Source organism: Papaver somniferum, unplaced genomic scaffold, assembly GCF_003573695.1.
Source record: "Papaver somniferum cultivar HN1 unplaced genomic scaffold, ASM357369v1 unplaced-scaffold_128, whole genome shotgun sequence".
NCBI lineage: Eukaryota > Viridiplantae > Streptophyta > Magnoliopsida > Ranunculales > Papaveraceae > Papaver > Papaver somniferum.
In genome coordinates this window covers 1,216,582-1,241,077 of record NW_020621936.1, presented here as the reverse complement: position 1 = coordinate 1,241,077, position 24,496 = coordinate 1,216,582, and the positions used below count along the sequence as shown (strand labels likewise).

The window sequence follows — 24,496 nt, the reverse complement described above, 5'->3', positions numbered from 1 at the left end:
CCTCCACCTTTAGCTGTAGTAACAATCTCATTACCAGAATCAGAAGTACAAGATGTATCCATATTACTAGCATCAGTTGTCAAGTCATTGGTAGCACTAGAATCCATATACCATGGATTTTCCTCAAAAATGTTTGTAGAAGCAAGCATATGGATTGAATATTTAAATGAGGTTATCGACATTGATAAGTAAAATTGATGCGATTCGAGCATTCACTAGCATCATGACCATATTTTTGACAAACCTGACAAATAGGTCGGTCACCAGATGTACATGTCAGAGGAGGAGGTCAAGAAGAAACTTTTCCAGCGGGAGATTGAAGAATACCACGACCAAAACCTCTTCCAGAGTTGGAATATACGTCCACCACCTTTAGGAGTAAAATGATGATATCCACGACCAAAACCTCTACCAGATCCACAAAAATTACATATATGTGCAGTAAAAGCTATACTAGGAGAATGAACATCCAAAGATTTGGATCTTTCAGTGATAACAGATTCCTCACTTAAGAGTAAGCTATGTAAGTCAATACTTGACAAAAGCGGATAACATATACGAATAGAGGTTGCAAAAGAAGCATAGTTCAAAGTAGATAAAGTTACCACAACTAATTCATCATCAGTAACTTTAGTACCAACAACGACAAGTTGGTCAAATAAAAGTTTGGTTTCACTGATAAGAGAAGAAAATTTTTTATCACCTTGTTTGATCGGTAGAAGTTTAGTTCTCGATTGGATTGAATGAGTAGAAGATACTCGAGCAAATATTTCTTCAATATTCTTTCAAAGCTCATGGGAAGAAGTAGACATAGTAAAGTAAAATAAGCAATCACAAAATCCGAAATTGTTGAGTGAAGCCACAAAAGAATAAATGCATCTTCATTCATCCCCTCAGAAAGAGGGGTTTCAAATCCATTGTTTTCATTTCGAATGTTTGTATATTAAATAGGACAAGGATAACTACCATCTAGAAACTTCATGATCTTAAACTTTCGAATCACCGGAAGCATTAGAGATTTCCAAGTCAACAAATTATCATCTTTGAGCTGATAGCAATAATACATGTGATTGATTCAAATGAATGAAGTCGGATTTTCCATTGTAGATGAAGAAAGTTCGTGAATCGTAGAATTATGTACAGAAGCAAAATCAAGAAATGAAATATGATGAAGCCACTCAAGAGACAGATTTGAGATACAAAAATTGAAGAATCAAGAAAGAATAAATTGATGATGTTGATTAGAGAATTACGAATTAGAGAAAAAACGTACGAAAAGTACAAAACTGTTATATAACAGACTTTATAGGCAATAGAAAACTGTTATAGATGACAGTCGATAACACACCGACAAATAACCAAAAAGGGCAGACGGTGATACAACTGTTCAAAAAATAGTAAAGGCACCAGGGAAATACTATAACCACCCTTTAGTGTTAACAGTTTCGTTTTTGTAATTTTTAAGGTGGTAGATAAATGGCGTTGCCGGAAAAAGTGAATATATGGAAATCAAGTGAAGATATCACACTTTATGCGTAGTTCGGTTAAATAAGTGTGGTTAAGTCTAGAACTAGAAAGTAACCTTCTATGAATCCTGAGTGTGGATGGTACCAATTGAACTGAAGTTTTATTCAACTCCTAAGCGATATGGGTGCACCTACTGAGAGTAAACACCATCTTTAGGATAGAGTACAACTCTGTAAAACTGGGTGGTTATGTACAGTGTACACTGCAATGATTGCGGAATGGTGACAATATAAAACTCCAGCAGTAAAACAAAAATAGTAAGAAATGTTGAAGAAAGAAATAATTAACTTATGGGAACTATAATATACCATTCAATTCCTTTTCCATTTTGGGGGAAAATAGCAGAAACGGTTTAAGCTTAAACGTTGCTAATGCTATTACATATCAATAACACTCCTTACTTGTATAGTACCACGTTAGCCTTCACTTATTTTGTTTCACATTCACCCTCGTGTTGAAGACCTCATAAATTTCTGAATCCTATCTGCTTGAATCCTCATGCGTTAAGAACCCCGTATAAATTTTTGAAACCTATCTGCAGTATCAAAGGAGACTGTAAATCAATTTCCCATAACCCATAGAATGAGTAGTAGGAAGTAAATGTAAAGAGTAATAGATGCAATATATATACATTCCCGATCCATTTATTTAATGCATATACATCACCATGCATATTATATGAAATGGAATAAAAATGAATATGAGCATTTTCACCATGCATGTATTTCGTGATTGTTTGACTTTTTGTTAAATAGTCTTATGCTTCTCCAACTAACAAACTCAATCCCATTGTGTTGAGTCTGATTAGCTATTTTAGTGTCCATGAATAGTAACTGACAGAAATATGAAGTCATTTTCAAAAGTTATTGGCTTTTCTTATTAAAAAAAGAAAATAAAAGACCAATGTACTTACAGAAATTTTCTTAGTCACTATAGAAGTTCTCGATTTGCACCGTTCCAAAGCGTCTATACTTATTATCAGAAAAGCATATAACATTGGGCTGTTTATGTATCAAATAAGTCACAAAAAATTTGTACCTTTTACTCCGCGCTACGTTCTTGTTGAGGGGGAAAAACAATTTGCTGGATTTTTGGGAAAATGAAGAGACGACTGAGCGGACGGGGACTCCTCAACCGAGCAAACTGCCTAACCTCAAACAGATGCACTGCACGGGAGTGAATTGAGTTTCGAGAGATCAATCTGTAGGATTCCGGCCTAAACCAAGACAATGGACGTTGCAGAATCAATTCGGTCACAAAGAGGGAAGAGGGTCTATCTGTAAGAGGGAAGCTGAGAAGTGTGTGAGATCAATGGTGATCAAGGATTGTGAATGTGTTGTAGGTTTTTGCAAGTGAATTGCTGGGTTCGAATAAGTTTGAATTCTGCTCAATTGAGAGTGATTGTTTAAATGAGAATTCTTGTGGTAATTCCCATATATCTGAGATTGTTAGCTTGTTCTGTTATCGCGAATTCAGAGACTTATTTATATTGCCAGAATGTAGACACATTGATCTCCAGTAAGTGTGACAGTTGCTTGAATGAAAGAGTGGGAAACTGGAAAATAGTGATTAAACCAGTTCCAGGTCGTGCATACTTGGTTGATTGTCCACCCACTACTTTGCTAACTTCCTCAACTGCTTGCACGACTTACTCACATTTCTCATCGTGGAAGAACACACGTGTCATAGGCCGCCAGGCCAAAACCCTAATTAATATCCCCCATGTGACGTGATTGATGTCTCACGAACGTGGAGTCTGCAAGGCAGACGTGTATTTAATTAGTCAATTGTTGACTTGACTAGATGATGAGTCTAAGTTTTGTTGAATCAAGCATGATTGACGGATGCTCTATGATACATGGATTGAATATGTCTGCTGGTACATATGTATAGTTTTCGAATGAATGTTGATAATTGAATCAACATGATAAATATTCATATAGCCTGAGAAAATATTGCTCGTCTGAGCGAATATTTCTCGCCTGAACGAATATTGCTCGATTAATGAATTATCAAACGTTGATAATTGAATAATATTATTAGTCCCATCTGAGAAAATATTGCTCATTTGATGGATTACTGAATATTCATAGTCTGAGCAAATATTGCTCATTTGAACGATTATTGGTAGCATGACCAAATAAAATATTAATTTAAAATATTGGAAGCTCGATCGAATATTATATAATTAATCAAAATGTTGATTGTTGGATCAACATAAATTTATTAGTACTTGAACTTGCTCACAATTATGATTTGCATAACATTCAATTCAAAACCCTAATTTTGATTGATTGTTGATCAATTGATGATTTTATGAAAATCAACCACGGAGTGAGAGAGAGACCGGCTTCATAAGAGGATGGTCGACCATGTAACGTCCAGGTGCTCGAGTGAGCATGCACCAATGTCATTTGTAGACTAGTTGGTGAAAAGATGATTAAATGTTGGTTTAATCATTTATGGAAATAGTGCTCGTCTCAGCATTAGAAAATAAAACCTCTAATTATGGAGAGATGATGGACCACCGACCAAGGGGTATGAAGCCGGACCTTGATGGTCGATTGAACAAGTTCCCAGTTGTTGGAAAGAGTTTGAACCCAATAAAGAGTAATTAGGTAAAAGTTGTTAAAGTGTGTGGGATCGGCTCCTTGCAAGTCTAAGGATCGACCTTGATCGGTCCATAGTGTTCGTGTCTCAATTCTGAAAATTTTGGTATTTCTGGTGCGCGTTCGAGCAAAATATTGGATTTTCAGAAGAGTTTGATCTTTGACTGAAACTCTCAATTTTTCTCGGGTGAGCAAGTAAAACTTTGCTCGTGCGACCAATATTTAAAAATATTAATATTTACGTGAGAAGCCTAGTCGGTCATGACCATTTGACTTTTTGGCCTTTGACTGTTTGAGCAATATTTGAGAAAATATGGAAAACCAAGGTTTTGCTCAAACGGAGGAGTTTCATGAGATGAAAGAAATAATAATAATAAAATAAGGGATCATAAGGTGTGGGACCGTATACGACTAGGGCATGGTCGGCCGACTAGTAGGCCCGTTCCCGTGACACCTTTCCTTATTTTTAATTATTTTCATCATGTGAAGGAAATATGGAGAAACTGAGAGTTTTGATCAAACGAGGGAGTTTGCTCAAATGAAGGAGTTTTCATGAGATTATGAAAAATAATAAAATATAATAAAATAAAAGGGAGAGGTGTGGGACCGTCCACGGCGGCATGACTGACTGGACGGAGGGCCCGGTTCCCTTAGGCGCCTTTTTATTATTTTATTATTATTATTTTTTTTCTTCCCTATTTTGCGTAGGTTTCCTCGTTCGTCCATATTTTTGAGTGATCTTTCGTGCGCTCGGGTGTTCGTTTGTGAATTATTTCTAAGTACACTTACACCTTTTTCTCGGGGCTTACTCGATGGTGGCGCAAATGCCTGATCAGTGAATATTTACTACTAACTCATGGATTTCAGCTAAGAATCAACCATGAAACATAGTAATCAAATAAATGATTATCTATTACTAATCCATGAAATCCAACTGAGGATTTTTCATGAAACGGAGTAATGAGATGAATAGATTTTCTTCTAGGAATTCAATTGATGAATGTTTGACACGCTATAATTAACCTATGAGTTGCAGAATCGAGATATCAGATAATGAAAGCATCATACTCGTTATGAGGGGGTGTATAGTCAAGGAACAAAAAATAGTGTGACGTCCTGAAGATGTTAGCGCTCTATACTAGCATGCAATATGTCTAGGAGACATCCAATCATTAAGAGATTCTATACACATTCTCTCTACATAGTCAGGGAACAACGGATAGTGTGACGTTCTGAAGGCGTTAGGCTCTATACTAGCATGCAATATGTATAGGAGATGCCCAATCATTTTCATTTTATATAGAGGTGATGATGAAATGTGTGGAGCATCGAAAACTCAGCTAAGAGGCTTTTCGAGAAACATATCCATCATAGCTCTGAGAGGATATTCCCTCAGTCAGAGATTGTGAAATAGTTCACGGATCATAAAATATGAGTTTCACATACATTTCTGAAGCCGGGTCAGAAACATGCAGTATCATGATTTTACGATTTTAGCCTTTTTCGAAAATCCACCATCAACATTAAGTCCCCTGCTTAATGAGGGACAATCATGTTCCGCAGTAAGCATTGGATGGTGATTTTCCAGTAGACGAGATAAGTAGTTAAACTTAGTCGTACAAGGAATTTCCAGAATCCCCGATTTGCTCCAATGATATCATGTACAAGCAAATGCTTGGATAAGGACTCTGGTGGTATGATAGAGTGTCATCACGTGAGCACGAAGAGATGAATCACCGTTGATACGGGCGGTCGGATGCCTAATTTTGGTCGGTTTAGTGTTTATGAGCCCAGGCCCAAAAAAGGAAATCCTTGTTTTAGGAACAGATGTTCGTTCGTTAGTTTAAGAAATAAACAATAATCCCTAGCATAAGAGAGATTTTTTTTAATAGACCTGCGTCTAATGATAAAATTTTTGTCTACAAGCTTTCACAAAAACCAAAATTTTATTTTTTAAAATATGTGAGATTTCACAAAAATAGGAAAACCCCTCATTAAGCTTGCTTTTAGAAACGGACGTCGGTCCGTCCGTTAGTTTGAGAAACGAACAATAATCCCTAGCATGAGAGAAAGATATGGTCTAATAGTAGTGATGAAAATTTTGTTTATGAGCTTTTATGAAAACAAAACTTTATTTTGAATATGCGGATTTTTCACAAAAAAACAAAAAAAGACTCTCGATTCATAGGCGAATGTTCGTTCGAGTGAAAAACATTATTTTTTTATTTACGTGAGTTATTCACGTCAAAATTTTTGTTAAAATCAAATTTTGATTTTTCGAATGATCGTTGAAAGTATGTCGAAACTTTCACAATTTGATAGTGGATGTTCATGTAGTAGAGAATTACGTGAGTCGTTCACGGTTTTATAAAAATCAAGTTTTGATTTTTTGAATAATGATTCTTTTTGCTCGTCTTTGCAGGTTTGAAGAGACGAGCAAGTTCTCGAAATTTTCATGTTATAATCACTACAGTTAGTGAAATTGTAAAAAGGTAAGGATTAAGTTGTTACCATTTTAACGCATATTGTTGCCAACTTGTTTTGACTCTGCACCTTCGGTAACAACTAATGGTGGCTCCCGGTGAAGACCATGTCTCCGACTCTTCTGGGAAATGCTCTAGAAATACTAAACCGAGGATGAAAGATTTGACAGATATTCATGAGAAGGTGGATCAACCTTTCATCAAGGCGAGAGAGTTGGTTCGTGGCATGCCTCTCAACCATCTAAGAGTGGTTCGTGCTAAAATATGAGAGTTCTTGAACTTTGTGGATGCAGAAACAAAACAGAGGCGTGACGAAATATCTCAGAGGAAAAGAGGTGAAGATGGAAAGCTCGCAGCTTATCAACAGAAACAGCGCCGAGTTCAGCAAGCAAGACTAGCAGTGGATGGAGTTCGATCTCATGATGATGGTGTAGCTTTCGATTCAGATGCATACGAGGTTGAGTCTTCCTGGAAATATATTGAGCATAAGATTAAGCCATATTCACCTGGCATGAGGTATGAACGGTTGGCCAAGGCTGATCTCCGAGCCGAATGTGAAGAAAATGAATATTTAGATGCAATGTATGATGATCCTGAAGACCAATTAGAAGAAGTTCTCGGTAAATATTCTGACAATGACTCAGAGGAAGAGCTTGAAGAAGATTCCATGGAGAATGATGATCGTGAAGACGATGATGAATCTAATGAATCTGATGATTAATCTTTCTTGCAATCTTCCTGAGTAGTTGATCATCTTTTTAATTTATTTCTATATATATTATCTTGACCATTTGAGCAACTTTGCCTCATCGATATTGGAATGAGATTTTTGAGTGATAATCCTTCCATCGATCCAGGACCCTGTTTGCTAATGTCCGCTTATCCATGCTCTGAAAATTATAATTGTACTGGAAGACCTTGAGATGATGAAGAAACGAACAACATTTGACTGAACGATCAATCTGAATTGGGAATGACCACGACCGTGTCTGGTCATGGTCTGCCAGTCCCCAGTATTTTGTTAAATCTCCTTTTCATTTCTCTTTCTTCTGGCAAGACCTAGATAGAGGACCCAGGTAGAAAAACTTGATATAAAAACCTAGGTGGTCGAAGTTGGAGGTACCTTGATGAAGGACTTAGGGGAAAGACCTGGTGGACATCGATCGATTGTGGAGGTTATGAATCCCGTTCAGGAATTCCCCCTTGCATGTTGTATGCTCTAGAAGCCGTAGGAACCTCATACGATATCGGAATTTGGTGCTTGACCCCAACTTTTGAAGCTACGAGACTGAGTTATCATATGAGAAAAGAATCACTCAATTTGGAGTTGTATAGGTCAGCCAACGAAGCATGCACATTTGTAATTTGTAATCTCGTACAAATTTTTCAGATTTCGTAGACCTGACGGTAAAGGCCATATCTTTCAGCTGGTATGTTCGATTGATGCTCCCTTTTGGTAGAGACATAGACGAACATATTTTGTCAAGGAAGCATTGTCTCATTCCTCACCCATTGGTACGTTTTTGTAAACCCATGGCCTGAAGTGTTTTGTATCTCATTTGTAGAGGTGATGAGAACATATTGTAGAAGACTTTGGCTTGTGCCCGTCCGTCGTGCAAGCTTTGGGAATACTTGTAAATACCCTCGATCTCATCAACACTATTGGACTAGTCAAGTGACGAATAAGCCGATAATAACTCGGTTAGTTTAACACGAACGTTAACTAATAGAAATTAATTTAACAACGATATAGATACGAAACTAGTACCGCTGGATAGATCTCGAAAAGTTACGCAGAATAGATTACTCGAACGTGTCAATCTGATACCGGATGAAGAAGATATCTTTGGATAAGTATGAAGGGAAAAATAATAATTTTGTCTTAGACCGTCTGGTTGCCCATGTCAATTTGATGGGTGCCTTTATCATTTGTCTTTGGCCTTATCACCAGGATCAATCGAGAAGAATTCATTATTATTCTCTTTCTTTGTCTCCTTTCTTTCTCTCTTCTCTGTTCTTCTTCTCCCGTTGGTTATCTGTGAGGTTCAATGAAGAAAATCAGTTGATGATGTAATGTAGATGATGAAGGTGATGACGTGGTGTTGTTAATTCAAGCAGTTGATTCAGAGTTACTAGGAGAGGTAAATCATAGATAATCATAATTAGGGTTCGTAGAGTGGATTGAAGTTCTGGAGATTTAGGAAATGATTATGGAGCTGTTGTTAGATTAAGAATCTTGGGTTGATGTTTAATTGTAGTTTTGAAGTTGATTCAGTGATGAATCGAAGAACTAGGGTTTCTCAGAAGATTGTCTAGAGTTTCGGTTGATGATGAATAAGATGGGATTAGAGATGGGTTTTGACAGATTGAATGAATTAGGGTTTAAGATGACGAATAATTAGAGTTTTCATATAATCATTGATGGTGTTGAAGTGTAGTGAGTTTTGGATGAACCGTGATGTGTTGCTAAACTGAATCAAGGTAAATAAGAATTTTATGGTATTGATTTGCAGATTCAGTTATTGAGAAGGACTCTAATTTCAGATTTGAGGTAATTGTCTTACCATGTAATTGTAGTAAGATTATTATTTGGTTGTTGTGGTTCAAGTCTATGTTGTTGTGGTCTTAATTTTGATTATATCATTTAAATGGTGAGGAACGATGATTATTGAGTCTCGGTTGGTGTTGCTAGAGATTGAGTTGAATTTGCAGGTGGAGAAGTGATATTGATACTTAGTTCTAAATTGATTGAAGTTATAAATGGGTGTTTATGATGTATGACAGGGGATTAATGTTGTATGCTTGGAAGATACATGTATTTGAGATATAGATGATTTGAGTTAGGAAGTTGTATGAACTGGTGTTCTCGTGTTCTTGTGATTGTTATGAGGTCAATGTGATGAACTGGACAAGAGAATTGGTGTTAGTGTATGGATTGTAGATAGGAAGAGGGATGACAGTTTTTATCATGGGCTGATGGAATTGATATTGCAGGTGGTAGTGGTTTTCCCAGTTACATGATATGAGAGAAGTTTATGATGGAGTGTTTTGTAATGGAAGTGGTTGTCTGTGTAAGTGATTGCAGTTTGTTGAGTTTGATAGAGATATTGGAAGTGGTTGTCTAGGGTCATATATGATCTTAGTTGAAGTTGTTGATTGATGCAGTGAGTGATATAAATGAAGCTTAGATGTATGGAGTATGAGTTATGTGTAAGGAATTGTAACTAGTGTTGATTTGATATAAAGAATTGGGTTTGCAGTTGGTGTTACTTTTGCTGCGGTGAGTCACAATGGATAGGTGCCTGTAGAAGTTGAATGAAATGGATTGCAAGTAATAGAACTGATAGTGCTGATAGGAAGTAAGTGTGGAATGAAGCTGCTTAGAGCTGCAATTGCAGGTAATCTTAGTTGAATGTTGTATTTGAGATATGAAGTTGTTTAAGATAAACATATTGTTATTTGAAATTATAGTTAAGAGTTTTGGTGTTGCACAATGTTTGTGCATTAGTGTTCTTTGTCCTGAGCAATGGCTCTGGCCTGTGCAAGAGTTTTGGCCTTGTGTCATTCAGCCTAGTCAGGGTCTGACTCTAGCTGACTTAGTCAATCTGACGGAGTTGAGTTAACCTGTTAACCAGTCTTAAATCGGTTTGACTCAGTGGACCTTGACTGAGTTATCTTCTTTGACCGAGTTGACCATTTGACCATGACATTGACCTTTGACTGAATGTTGACTGTTAGCTGACCCTTTGACTGTTATTGACCGTTAGTTGACTCCAGGTAGACCGGGCCTTGTGTTAATGGACTGGTTTAGTAGACTTTGGCTTAGAATTATTTTACTTAGTTTTATATTTTGGACCCCTTATGGTCTGAGTTGACCTTTGGCTTCTTCTACAAAGTTGTAGATATTCATATGACATATTTAATGGACTATGGAACCAACCTAATTGGATTAGTAAACTTAGATATACTAAAGTAAGAGAATAAAAAAGTTTAGAACCATAATTGAGCTTAGAATCATTAGATAGACTTGTATGATTCTTCCTTGAGCCATCTTGGATAGATTCTTAGAGTGCTTGTATGATTAACAGTTAGTATATTAACAACGATCGATTCAAAGAATGAACCAGTGGATTGTGGATCTCGAGGTAGGCATGGATTGTCATCAAAAGAGGTGGGAATACATTTAACTCTTTTAAAACCATTGTTGTTTCTTTTACAACGATTTATGTTTATAAACTCATGCATCGAATATTTGTGCATTCCATGTATTGTTTAGTTTGTATTATGAGTGTTATGTTGATTCTTTGTAATCTTTCCATGATTTGGAAAGGACTTGTATGTTTGAATGTAAATATGAATTTTTATGGGAAATAAGAATTTCCACCTGTGGTATATAGGATACGCTCCTTCACATTTATACCTAGAGCTTTTATGATATATTGGTCGGCAGTTTGCGAGTTCCGAATTGCACAACCATATTATACGTTGTTTGAAGAAGGAGTTTGTCCATATACATGTTTGTTTATTACTGTGACTTGGTCACTTTTTAATGTTTGGGAAAACAAGTACTGTTTTCCATGTCTTTCCATGATTTCTTGAAAGTTAAATGTTATATTCCTACTGGGCACCCCTTTTAGGGATGATGTGCTCACCCATTCCCACTTTCAGTTTCAGAGACAGATCAGAGTTGCGCAGCGAAAGCTTCGAGGAGTTGAGTCCGTTTGTTATATTACTTCTGCTATGGTTATTATGTTGTATATTCTATTTGCAAACAAAATGACTATTGTATATGTATCATTTGAAAGAAGTTCTTGTATATATATATTTCTGAGCGAGGCTAGTTTTGGGTTAAGTTTTATTGCAGATTTCTTAATCGAACGTTTAAGTAAATGATTTAGATTCTTAGTGTCTCTTTATTTAGTTAATCTCTTGGATTAGTCAGCTGCTAGCTTTGGGGGCGCTACAATACTTTTATGTTAACATTTTTTCATGTCTACACATCTTGATATGGATCATTAATGCTTGGAGAAGTATGGTCCATCAAGTAACACTTCAGAGAATGTATAGATTATGAACCCGGTCATGAGGATGTTGCTCATGAGACCATTGTTGATGCTGAGATCCCGATTGAATTTTTCCAGAAATTCTTGTTGATGCTGAGACCATAGACAGAGTTCCTACAGATATCCTTGTTGATGACGATACTATGGTCGAAGTTGTTCCAGAGACCGAAAAGGCTAGAACTATGATTATCGACATAGTTTTTGCTCCTCCATTCAATGAGACTTTATATGCACGAACTAGTTGGTGAGTTGAGCATTCCTAAGATGAAGGTATACTAGGATTTCAACCCAAATTCTCCTGAATATGACTTTACTGTGAAGTGGATTCGTCAGGGAATTGATGTTGTTGTGGCAGATAGCAGTGCCAGTCTCCATTATGAATGTGATCGGTGAGGAGAAAAAGTTCCTTGGTCATGCAAGGTTTGTGATGTAGAGAGGTTCCGTTGATGACGTTTTATGGCCTCACATCAGGTTGCAATGATTCGTAATGTGGAAACATTTATTAAAATTGATCTGAGTTGATCTTTCCAACAAGATCAAGTCCCCAAGTGCATCCCATAGGTGTTCATCTTTTTAGCAAAAAGATATATGTTGAAGGAGTTTACGCCATCCATGGAAGAATGATGTTGCATCTGCTTCAGAAAACTTGACATGGAGATAGTGAGGACTTATCGATCGTCTTGGTATTGAATTAGTGTGTCATCTTCGAGATATTTCTGCTGAAGTTAAAGGCGCCATCATCGAAGGTGTACTCTTTGATTGGGAGTACAATTTGAAGGCTTCTTAGATGCTTGAGCATTGAAGCGTCATATCCCTTAAGCGTCAAATGTATTAGGCTTGATCATCTCGGCCCCGAGTATCTTCTGTTGATTCAGCATTCTTCTTGCGGTGGGATTCCACACTTATGCATACATCAAAGCATTCTGATTTTGTGGCACATATAGACACTCATGCAAAGGTTACAGGGAATACCCAAGATCTTTGTCATGCTTGAACATCATCTCAGTAATGAATGACTCAGTGAGATGCTCGATTCAGAGAGGTGTGAGATTCAACCACTCGGTAAAATATTAATGTGGTTAAGCTACCCATTCATAACGTCTCACAATAGCAGAGTTGCTAGCAGAATTGAGTCCCCATGCTAGGATAACATGTGAGGAAATAGATGACCTATACATGGGAGGAATGAGACTTGCCTGATGAATGTCTATGCATCTTTTGCAGGTTCTTTTTTCAGCCTCGCCAAAGTTCGAAATTCCTCCAAGTGCCATGATGATGGGACGTCCACCAAATCTTCTGGATCAGAACTTTCATCGTTGAAGAGAGGTGCAACCAAAGGCTTTTTGTCAGTAACCATCTTTTCAGCGTGGATCGACGCTTTTCCGAGGATCGTGTCATATCTTAGATCTTCCTGATTATGTGAAACTTGGTCTCAGTTCAGGTTGAACCTATTTTCACCTTGAGAGTAAAGTAGACATAAGTGTCTCTGAGCGTTCCTTCATGGTCTCTGATTGAGAAGGGAGCATGAGTGGCTTCTTGTTGAGTGATTCCCGCGGCTCTAAGGGTTTTTAGGGAACAATATTGATAACGGTACCAGCATCGATCAACATTCTCCCAAATTCGTTTCCATTGAGATTCACTGTGGTAAGCAGTCCCCAGTCGTACATATCTTTGTCTATGGCTGGAGGATCAGGAAGTATTTCCGGAATGGACTTCCTGACATGATGTGATTCAGTGCTGCGAACATATCTCTTCCTTTGTGCCTTCGACAGATTGAGCAATTCACATATATGTTCGACGAAGGATTGAACTGCCTCTTTGATAGGTTTTTCAGAGAGAATGAAGGTCTTGATTTGGAGAGGGTCATGTGTACTCCTTCATGAAAAAGCGTGGGTCTAACAACCACACCCAATATTTCGCTTAGCAATCTGTATGGACAAACTCCAATATAATTCCTAGAGAATCAACTAGACAGTCAGACTCAATCAATGGAAATATATCCAAGAGTTGTATCTCCGTTTCACAATATAACCAGTAAATCAAACAGATAGAAATCCGTGAGCCTGATTATATGTAAAACAACTTGAACGATACCAAAGACCAATGTTCAAGTGTCAATTAATATGATCAACAACCAAAGGTTGGATTCTCTAATTGATTGAACTACGCATAACCTGTGATATTTCTATTATATAAAAATATAATGCGGAAAAGAAATAACACATACACCAAAAATTTTGTTAATGAGGAAACCTCAAATGCAGAAAAATCGCGGGACCTAGTCCATATTTGAACACCGCACTGTATTAAGCCGCTACAGACACTAGCCTACTCCAAGTTAACTTAGGACTTGAATGTAGTTGAGCCTTAATCAATCTCACACTGATTAAGGTACAGTTATTCTCCTTACGTCTGTGAATCCAGAAGGACTCTACGTACTTGATTCCCTTAGATGATCTCACCCACAACTAAGAGTTGCTACGACCTAAAGTCGAAGACTTGATAAACAAATCTGTCTCTCACAGAAAAGTCTATTGTATGGATAAATATGTCTCTCACAGATAAATATATGAGTTTTGTTCCGTCTTTTGATAAATCAAGGTGAATAGGAACCAATTGATATACCAGACTTATATTCCCAAAGAACAGCCTAGAAATATCAATCACCTCATAATAATCTTAATCGTATGGTAGCGAAACAAGATATTGTGGAATCAAAAACGATGAGACGAAGATGTTTGTGACTACTTTTTATCTTGCCTATCGGAGATTAAACCTCGAGCCAATCTTAGAGAAGATAGTACTCAATCACGATAAAGACAACAAGATCAGATCACACAACTATAAAGAAAATAGTTGGGTCTGGCTTCACAATCCCAATGAAGTCTTTAAGTTATTAACCTACAGGGTTTCGTGAAAAACCTAAGGTTAAAGGAGAATCGACTCTAGTCGCAACTAGTATCACACATGAGGTGTGGGGATTAGGTTTCCCAGTTGCTAGAGTTCTCCTTTATATAGTCTTCAAATCAGGGTTTGCAATCAATGTTACCTTTGTAACAAAGCATTCAATATTCACCGTTAAATGAAAACCTTATTAGACTCAAGCTAATATCTTCCAATCGTTAGATCGAACTTAGCTTGTTACACCCAAATAAAATGTAGCTTCATTTAGATATGAGTAACCGTACCTAAACGTGTACATCTTGTTGGCTCAACAATAGTTAAATGAAGTTATCCATATGAAAACTTTCATATCAACCTTATTCATCTTCACCATAACTAGTTCAAATGACTCAAATGAAACTAGTTCTAGAGTTGTTCAATTGTTTATATTCTCATAGAAGTATTCAAGACACAATTGAAGAAAAATCGATTTTGATTCACTTGAATCAAGTCATGAAAATTATAGACACGGTTTCCAAAAGATTGCATTTCTTATTATATAAATGTATTAGTTCATGAACAAACCTATTTTAGAACATCATCCACTTAGGTATGCGTACGGGTATGTGTAACTAAGTAGCCGGACCAAGTTTGGGTTTCGCCAGTACGCGAACTGGTACACATACCATCCAAACTCAGCAGAAATTCCCGGACCCGAACCTTACGCCAGTACGCATACCGGTTTGCATACCAGGTTCCCGGACTTTCTCAAAAACAACAAGTACGCATACGGGTATGCATACCATGGTTCCCAAACATGGATTACAGATACGCAAGTACACATACTATGCTTAGATCCATTTGTTCTAAACTCTATTTCAATCATTGAAACTTTCTTAGGGGATGGCAATAGTTGTTTTTACTAACTATTAGCATCAAAGCAATTTTTAAGTTATTGAAATAATCAACACGAAACATTCCGAGTCTACATCAAATGATTGTATCACACTAATCATGTAAGATGTTACCAGGCAATTTTCATATGATCATCTTTTGATTTTCGTCAATAGCATAAGTTGAACTTGGTTAAAGCGAAATCTTACCAACACATATTTCGAGAAATATGTAAGCGAGTTAAACTCAGCTTGAAATATCAAATGTGTATAATCGAAGTCTATATAGCTATACAACTTTTATCTCAAATAGAAGATACAATAGATACACTTTTGAGTGATAGATGAGTTCAAGTCTCCACATACATTTTTCTTATGAAGTTCCACAAGCTCCCCTTAGTAGTTCTTCGTCTTTAATCTATGAACGCCGTGAAGTCTAATGCTCTACTACACTTTCTATCCTAATCCGAGACTTAGCTATAAGTAGACTAGAAATCAAGACTTATAGTTTTGGCAACTAAACTTGACAACAAGCTTTAGATAGCAACGCTTGCGAGTTCGACCGAGCAGTGCTCTAACAATATCCCACTTTGTCAATTTTAGTGACAAAACTATCAATACATATGGAATACAAAATAAATAAACTTTGTATCTATCAATCCAAATGCTTGATTTCCTTGGTTCTTCAGCATTACTCGAAATCTTCGTCACTTCCAAGTACTCCAATGATTCTGAACGTGTTGAACTCATTATCATAGTTGTTGAAGATCCGTAGCTATAACAATGAAAAAACAGTTGCTCTCAATCATTGTTATACAGTGTCATAGTTTTATTACACAACATCAAAGTTCAATTGTATCACAACTTTGACAACAATACTATGGTGATATGTATCACTCCCCCTTAGTCAATACTTCATCTCACATGAAAACCACTCCCCCTTACATAATGATCCGTAAACCATATGTATTTGTAGTGTGAACTACACATTAATTCTCCCCCTTTTTGTCAATAAAAATTGGCAAAGGTACGAAAATTAGTGGGATCCTAATGAAATTTCCATAGAGATACTTCATGATCAAAAGAGAACAACATATCAACTTGTTTAGATGCCATCATATAGCCGAAGCTAAATGCATTCATCAAGGAGTTTATGAATATACAAGATAACTCCTACAATATTCCACAGCCGCACTCCCCACAAAGATTTGGCAATTAAGCACAAGTTCAATTAATAACTCTCCCCCATAAAATTTCATTCCCGAAAGAACAATGAGAGCGACCTTACTTTCACAAGAAAAGAAGGATTTCTTTGGACATTAACAAATCACATGAAACATGAATTTGTATCCAAAATTAAATTAACCACAAGAGAACCCATGATTAATTTAATCGTATATGCTTGCATAAGAGAACTTATGGAGCCGCACAGTATTTACACAAAGATGTGGATCAGGGAAGACCAATACTGCGGAATAGACAAAGATTCATTATATCTCTCATCACTATTTGCATAGAGACATATAATATATTTAATCTTTGTAAACAAAAGTTCATCCTATCTTCCATCAATATTTTCATAATGACATAATAGGCTTAACTTTTGTTTGTCAAAAGTTCATTCAATCTTTTATCAATATTTGCATAATGACATATAAAAGACTTAACTTTTGACATATATGGGACAACCATAGTTCACGGACACAAACACACATATCCCATAACAAGTTGCAATATATGAAACCATAAAGATTAATACTGCAAAATCATCTTCCAAATAAACTTTAGAATTTAAATAAATAAATCTAAAAACATTTCAAGATGAAAATCGTTGGAAATAGCTATGTGTACTCACAATAATAGCTATTCCAAGTCCTAGTTATCCTTCTTAAAACACAAGAATAAATTCTAATAAGAAGTTTCCTAGACAAAAATAAAAACAAAACAACTCTAAGACCAACACGACCGAACACACGTTAAAATCAGAGTTCGTGTACAAAATTTTCACGGGTTTCAAGACCTTCAAGCTTTTGACTGACAACATCGACAACCTCTTTGGAGAAGATATCCTCTTTAAGAAGATCCTTAACATGTGACTTCATGAGAACAAGGTCATAGTTAACCTTTTTCAACTCAGTTCGTAACACATCAAGATCCTTCATAGAGTTCCCAAGCTTCACTTTTGCTTTTCCGAGATCATTGAGAAAACCATGAACCACTTCAGCAGAGACCATCTCAGCCTTTTCTCAATCTTGATGGGAATATGCATAATAGTATGATGCGCCAGGATTGAGTTCATCAGCTTCAACAATGGTTCTTCTCTTCTTTATGACTAACTCAAAATAAACGACATCATCAATTAAGTCTTCTGGAAAATCCCAAGAACAAGGAGAAACATCCTTGTTAAACAAAAACCTGGAGTAAGAGTACTCACAAAAATGTTTTTGGTTTTTAAATAGTTTCTCAGGGAAACAGATTTTAGGGTTTCCAAAGTTGGTCTGTGACATGTAACAAGGGTACCCGTACGAACACATCCTAGACCCTAGCCGGAAAACAAGAAAACAATACATTGTTTTGCTACGTGGAAAATTTCACAATTCAACTCACTAAATTTTACATTCATACTGGAGAAAAATTTAGAGCATAAGCAATTTGGCATCACAAGAATTCAGAAAATTAAAAACTTGACAAAACCAAATACATACTTCTGCAAAGATGTTTGTGAATGATAATCCAGATAAGACCGATAAGAAAATAGCTAGAGAATCAGAAAACATTTTGCCATCAAGTATACCTGATAATATCTCACTCAACCAGAATTTTTTGTGAGTGAGTTTTCAACCTTGTGATCAATTACCACAAGTATGAGCCCTAAGCTCATTAAATGAATGTTGTTTTCGGTTAAACCTCTTTTTCTTAATATTTTGGGAAAACCGTTTCGATGTAAAAAGTTATCATAAGATTTACTATCATCAAAATACGATGCATAGTGTGGATTCTTACCTAAAGAATTTTGACTAGAGAGAGTTGACAACTTGTTGACGATCTCTTTATATCCTTCGATTATCACATTTAGATTATTTTCCAAAGCTCGATCTTTGCTTTCTTCTCCTGGTAATTTTTTCACATCAAGAACAACATTACATCCCTTTTTGATAGAAGAGCATCCTTGAGCTCTTCTTGAACGATTCGAGTTAAGGAGTTTGTTATGCTCTTGAGCATTTGAGGAACACAACGAACTGACTTTCCTGGCAGGATACACAGGGTAAGTACTAAAACCAATTGTCTTAGAGCATGGCTCGGTTGAACCCACCAAGTGTTGGTATGTCAAGTTTGGTTGTCATATTTTAGTGAATCAAACCTCATGCTAAGAGTCGCTTGATTATGTACTAGAGTCAACTTCGTATAGGTTAGCTTGAAAGTATTAGGATATGAGACATTACAAGTATTGAGAAGACTTGAAGATGTGAAGAAGCAAGGAGCTACAACGACAACAATCATCCTTCCACTTGAGGTTAGTGATATTTGACTTGAACTGTTTCATTCCCTAACATATATTTCAAGTCGTGCATATTGAAAACATAACTGCGAAGCATATTTTAACTCTAGATAGACATAGTATTAAGGAATACAATACGAGGTTTATTGCTTAACCATTAAACTTTGTAGATAAGACATCGCCATAATCATTTGAATGCTATTGTGATTATGTATGGGTATGAGGTGAGGATTTTATCCTAGGGAACAATGTTTACATGTGTTCTAACTAGGTAAGTTCATAAACTTGTTTGTGGACCGAAAAGGAAATTGCCAGGTGCTATTGGTTTTTTTATTCATTGCATTGCATCTCTTATGAACAACCAATATGTGTGATAGAGTATAACCGCTCACAACTTGTTGTGTTTGATGAGTGCCAAATAATGTATATATTTATCCCTTTTTGTTGGCATTTTAACTCATCTTTTATGCATTAATTCTACATTTTATCCCATATTCTGTATTTTCATTGTTTTCAAGAATAAATATTTTTATTAATTAATTTTGCATTTTTAGGTAATAAATAAAGTCTGGATGACTTGCGGAGCAAAAAGAGCAGAAAAGTAGTGAAAAGCCGGGAGAAATCACGCAAGGAAGCCGCGAAGAATGGTGCGCACAACCTCATTTTCTACACACAAAAACGCCTCCGTTCTCAGCCATCAGATCAGTTCTCAGAAGCATCCGACGGTCGCTCCTTCATAGAGCATCAAAATCTGAAGTCTCTGCCAAGCACCACAGCGCTGAAATTCCAAGCCTTCAGATTAGATGGTAGTTGAATCCAACGGTTGCTCCCTTGCTGTTCATCAAAGTTTGATATCTCCGCCTTACACTACAGCACCTAACCTAATCTAGCACCGTTCGTTTCGTTGTATCCCTTCATCCGACGGTCGCTCCTCGCTTGCCTCCGCATCACCGTCCGATCTACCTACCAGCTCCACATCTCACGGCTTAGTCTTGCTGAACATCAAAAATCGATGAAGCCGCCACACACTGGAGCACCCGAACCTTACCACCTAACCAAACACCCCCCTTCTTCCCAAAACAGTCGACCCACTCTTCTCCCCCATTCCTCTGCAGAAAACCCACGTCCGCCACCGTACACCACCACCTTCTCCACCTCTGTCACCACCTGCTCCGCCACCAACTCTCTGTCACCACGTCCATCAAAGTAACCTAATACCATCAGTTTCCCTTCTCCTTAGCCACCTATTTTCTCAATTTCTGCACGTTCTCTATCAGAAACCCTAGCGTGCAAAATTGGTAAATTAGGTCGAAAGTGAGAAGCAATTGAAGGCATGGAGAGGTAGAGGAGGACAAATAGAAGCATGGGTCGAGTTTAATTTGATGTTGCTACATCAAATTAGGTAAAAAAATCAAACCCTAGTCTACTGTTAATTTGGGAATTTTTTGGTAGAACCCTAATTGTGTCTGTGGGTATAAATAGGGTTGTGGTGTGTTGTAAAACTTGATGCTTGGAATAGCCAGCATCCAGGACTTTCATGTCCTGTTAATGTTTTTTTCTCTTTTCAATTTTGTGCTGTTTCATGCATGTCATGTTTGTTAAGGTTTAATTTCAGTTGTTTACTCTTAATATCCTGTTTTGTTCCTTGTGATGTTTGTTCCTTCATTTCAGTTGTGATGTTTGTTTCTTGTGATGTCTGTTAAGGTTAATTTCAGTTGTTTCATGTTCTGTTGATGTTTGTGTAATGTTAATGTTTAGTTCACTGCTGTTAGTTTAATGGAATGCTAGGTTAGAAACCTTTGAAGCACTGAATTGATTGAGTAATGGAAGAAATCAGTGCTCATAGCAAGCTGATTATCTTGCCATTCCATTTTTGTATGCTTAGAATGCATTGTGTTGAGAGCATTGGGAGAAATTAGTGCTCATAGCAAGCTAATTCTCTTCCCATTCTATTTGTATGCCTGTATTCTTCCCTTGGCCTTGCATTGTCACCATTTCAGTTTCACCATCTCCCCTGCCCTTGGCTTAGGCCTTGGTTCACTTGCACTATTCTCTGATTGTTGTTGTTTAGTTCTTTGCTGTTTAGTCATTGTTTTGTTTAATTTTCTTCATTGCCTTGTTTTGCCCTGTTTACTTCCCTTGGCCTTGCATTGTCACCATGTTAGTTTCACCATCTTCCCTGCCTTAGGCTAATTGCCTTTGTGTCACTTTCACTTTGTTCCATTTTGTTTTGTTTTTGTTCACTGTTTTGTTGCTGTTTAGTTTTTAGTCTGTTTAATCTTTGCTGTTTTTGCCATTCTTTTGTTCTCTGGTTTGCTTCCATCTTGGCCATTGGCCACTGTTTTTCTTCCTCCTCCCTACCCTGCTACTCAGTGCTTTGACCACTACCTTGCAAACTGCTGTGCACTTGCCTCTGCCCTGCAGTACTGCTGCTGCTGCATTCACTGCCTTGTGCTGCTGCAACCCTGCTGTTGTTGCCTCCCTTCCACTGCTTGTGCAGTACTGCTGCTGCTGCTGCTTTCTTTGCTTGTGCTGCTGCAGCTGTCTGCTTCCACTACTGCTGCTACTGCTTTCCCTCCACTGCTGCTGCTGCTGCAACTGAGCTTGGCTCACAGCAGACCAAAAGCCCATCAGTCCACTGAACTTAATCACAGCCCAGTTCATTAAGGCCCAACCACAGTTTAGATTAAGGCTCAAAGCCCAATTCAGTCAACTGTGGGCTTAATCAAAAGCCTAATTGAGAGACCAAAGCCCAAGTTCACAGTTCATCATTCAAAGGCCCAAAGCCTAGTGCACTTCAAGACCAACTGAGCCCAAGCTCAGTTCATTTCATTGTTACAAACAATCCCACTAAGCCCAAAGCAAATTTAGAGCCCAATAGCAATTTAGAGCCCAAATAGCTAGAACACTACAAAACACTCCCAATCTCTGTGGATCGACCCGTACTTGCACGAGCTACAACTGACGACCGTGCACTTGCGGTATTACTGTAGGCCCGCGTTTCATTTCGCTTAATTTTCATACATATCTCCGGGCCCACCAAGTTTTTGGCCGGGGATAATTTTTAGGACCTTTTAGACGCCTACCAAGTTTTTGGCGCCGCTGCCGGGGATTGGTGCTGTGTTTTATCTGTGTTTTTCTTAGCTATTTTTGTATTTCATTTCATAGCATTTGCATCTGCATCTGCTTCACTTCATTTGCTGTTGGACCTGTTGTTCTGAACCTGTTTTTCCTCTGCTGGGACGCCACCAAGGAAAAGAACCAAAGCCCAACTGGGTTTTTGCAACAATATCAGAGCAGCTGGGCTGTGCTTAAAAGGTAACCCATTTAAGAGAACCCGAATTGTGGGCTTCCAATTTTTAATTGTGGGCATGTAATATTAAAGCCAATTTTTGGGCTTCTCTTATTTTCTGTTGGGTTTGTAATAATTTATTTGTGGGCTTGTTTATTTATTTTGTGTGGGCTTGTTTAAATTCTTCCATTGGACTTGTATTTTGTATTCTGGGTTTAAACCCAGCTGAGCTTATAACCGAATGTGGGCTTGCTTCCACTCAAGAGTAGACCTCGAAACCAAAGTTTTAAAACAAACGTCGGGCCTTAACCAACGGGGCCAAACCGAATTTTAAACTTTCAAAAAAAATTAAAACTTGGATTTTCGTAGGCCGCAGCCTTCATTCCATTAGAGGACAAACAGTGGGCTTGCTCCCATTCAAAAACCAAATTTTATTTTCTTTTAAAAAAAAAAAAAAAAAAAAAAAAAACCAACATTTCTCCCAAAAACCAAAGTTTTCCAAATGTTTCCCAAAAAAAAAACCAAAATTTTTCTTTTTCCCGCCAAAACCAAATGTCTCCCGACAAAACCAAATTTTTTCCAAAAAGTCCAATCCCATTAAAAACCAAATTTTCTTGTAGATAATGTGTTAGTTAAATTTCCTTTGTATATATTTTGTGCTCATCCATTGTGACTCCGAATATGTTGGATTTTTGCCTTGATAACGGAGTTTTAATTCTGCTTTCGCCGAAATCGGGTATTCTCTCTCCTTTTACTCTACTCAGCATGTCCCTTTCCATATGTTGCATTTTAATTCTTTCCATATTTTGAAACATTGAGGACAATGTTTAGTTTAGGTTTGGGGGTATAGAGTAGATACCATGATAATTTGCCATAATTGAAAACGAACTCCTTCTTCTTTTTGAAAAAATTGAAAAATTCCAAAAAAATTGAAAAATCAAATTCAAAAAAAATTAAAAAATTGAAAAAATCAAAAAATGGAGCTCATTTACCTTGAAATGTTGACTCTTGTGCAAATATGTTTTTATTAGGAGTCTTAGTCTAGATATTTAGGCACCCTGATTCTAGCACAATTCACATAGTGATAAGAAATTTGCACGCGCACGATCTACCAATACATGTATGGCCTCGATCTTCAAGGTGTTTGATAGGAAGTTACGATTGCCAATCACTTTAGAATACTGAACGAAACTTGACTAGCTTGTTCTTTGGTTGGTTGGGATAGAAGGTGGAGGTTACATTAAGAAAGACAACCATCGAATTTAACTGGGTGCATCAAAAAGGGCTACCTCTTGCAAAGTGTCATGTAATCTTTTGTTTCCTTTTGTTTGTATCAAAAGTGTTTCCTTGTTCAAAAAAAAAAAAAAAAAAAAAAAAAAAAAACGATGTATTATTCAGAAAAAAAAAAAAGAAAATAAAAAAAAAAAAAAAAAATCAAGTATTTATCAATTCCATCATCTCTTGTTCCAAAAATAAAAGAGAATAGTCAATGTAAATAAGAGTCATGTAAAGAGTCATTTTGTTGTTTCATTGTAATAAGCAAGGAGGGTGTATGCCATTGATGTACAACGCGAGTAATTGTGAAATACCTCCAACTCATTCACAATTCTCGTAAAGTCCGGACAGCTAGCTAGATTTCGACCTCAGTTCTTAGCCTGAGAAACTATCTCTTGGTGATTAGTAGTCATAACTTCAGATCTTTCTTTACACATGTGTAGATACACTTTACACTCTTATCACATGTCTTTTTTTTGTTATCAGTGCTAGGATTGTGCCTTCGATAGCTAGATTGACATCTCCATTTTGCTGTGAGCTTAAACTGTTTTGCACATGTCACATTTGATGGAATCTGAGCTTATATTTTGACCTAGAACTTTGTAGGTACGTTCTAAGCAAACCTTCACGAGACTTCAACTCGTCCACTAGGGACACTTAGTGGTTTAAAAGGCTTAGTGCATACGCTAAATGCATTCGAGAGACCAGCGACAGTGGTATAGTTAGGATTTCCTTAGTTTTGTTTTACTTGAGGACAAGTAAAATTCAGGTTTGGGGGTATTTGATGAGTGCCAAATATTGTATATATTTATCCCTTTTTGTTGGCATTTAACTCATCTTTTATGCATTAATTCTACATTTTATCCCATATTCTGTATTTTCATTGTTTTCAAGAATAAATATTTTTATTAATTAATTTTGCATTTTTAGGTAATAAATAAAGTCTGGATGACTTGCGGAGCAAAAAGAGCA

General features: G+C 36.9%; 1 protein-coding gene across 1 annotated transcript; it reads left to right on the top strand.

Annotated features, from left to right (window-relative positions):
• The first annotated feature begins 6,704 nt into the window (after nt 1–6,704).
• On the top strand, nt 6,705–7,340 carry LOC113332093. The gene is made up of 2 exons (XM_026578765.1): nt 6,705–6,836; nt 6,924–7,340. The coding sequence occupies exons 1-2, from the start codon at nt 6,705–6,707 to the stop codon at nt 7,338–7,340; spliced, it is 549 nt and encodes a 182-aa protein (XP_026434550.1).
• The last annotated feature ends 17,156 nt before the right edge of the window (nt 7,341–24,496 follow it).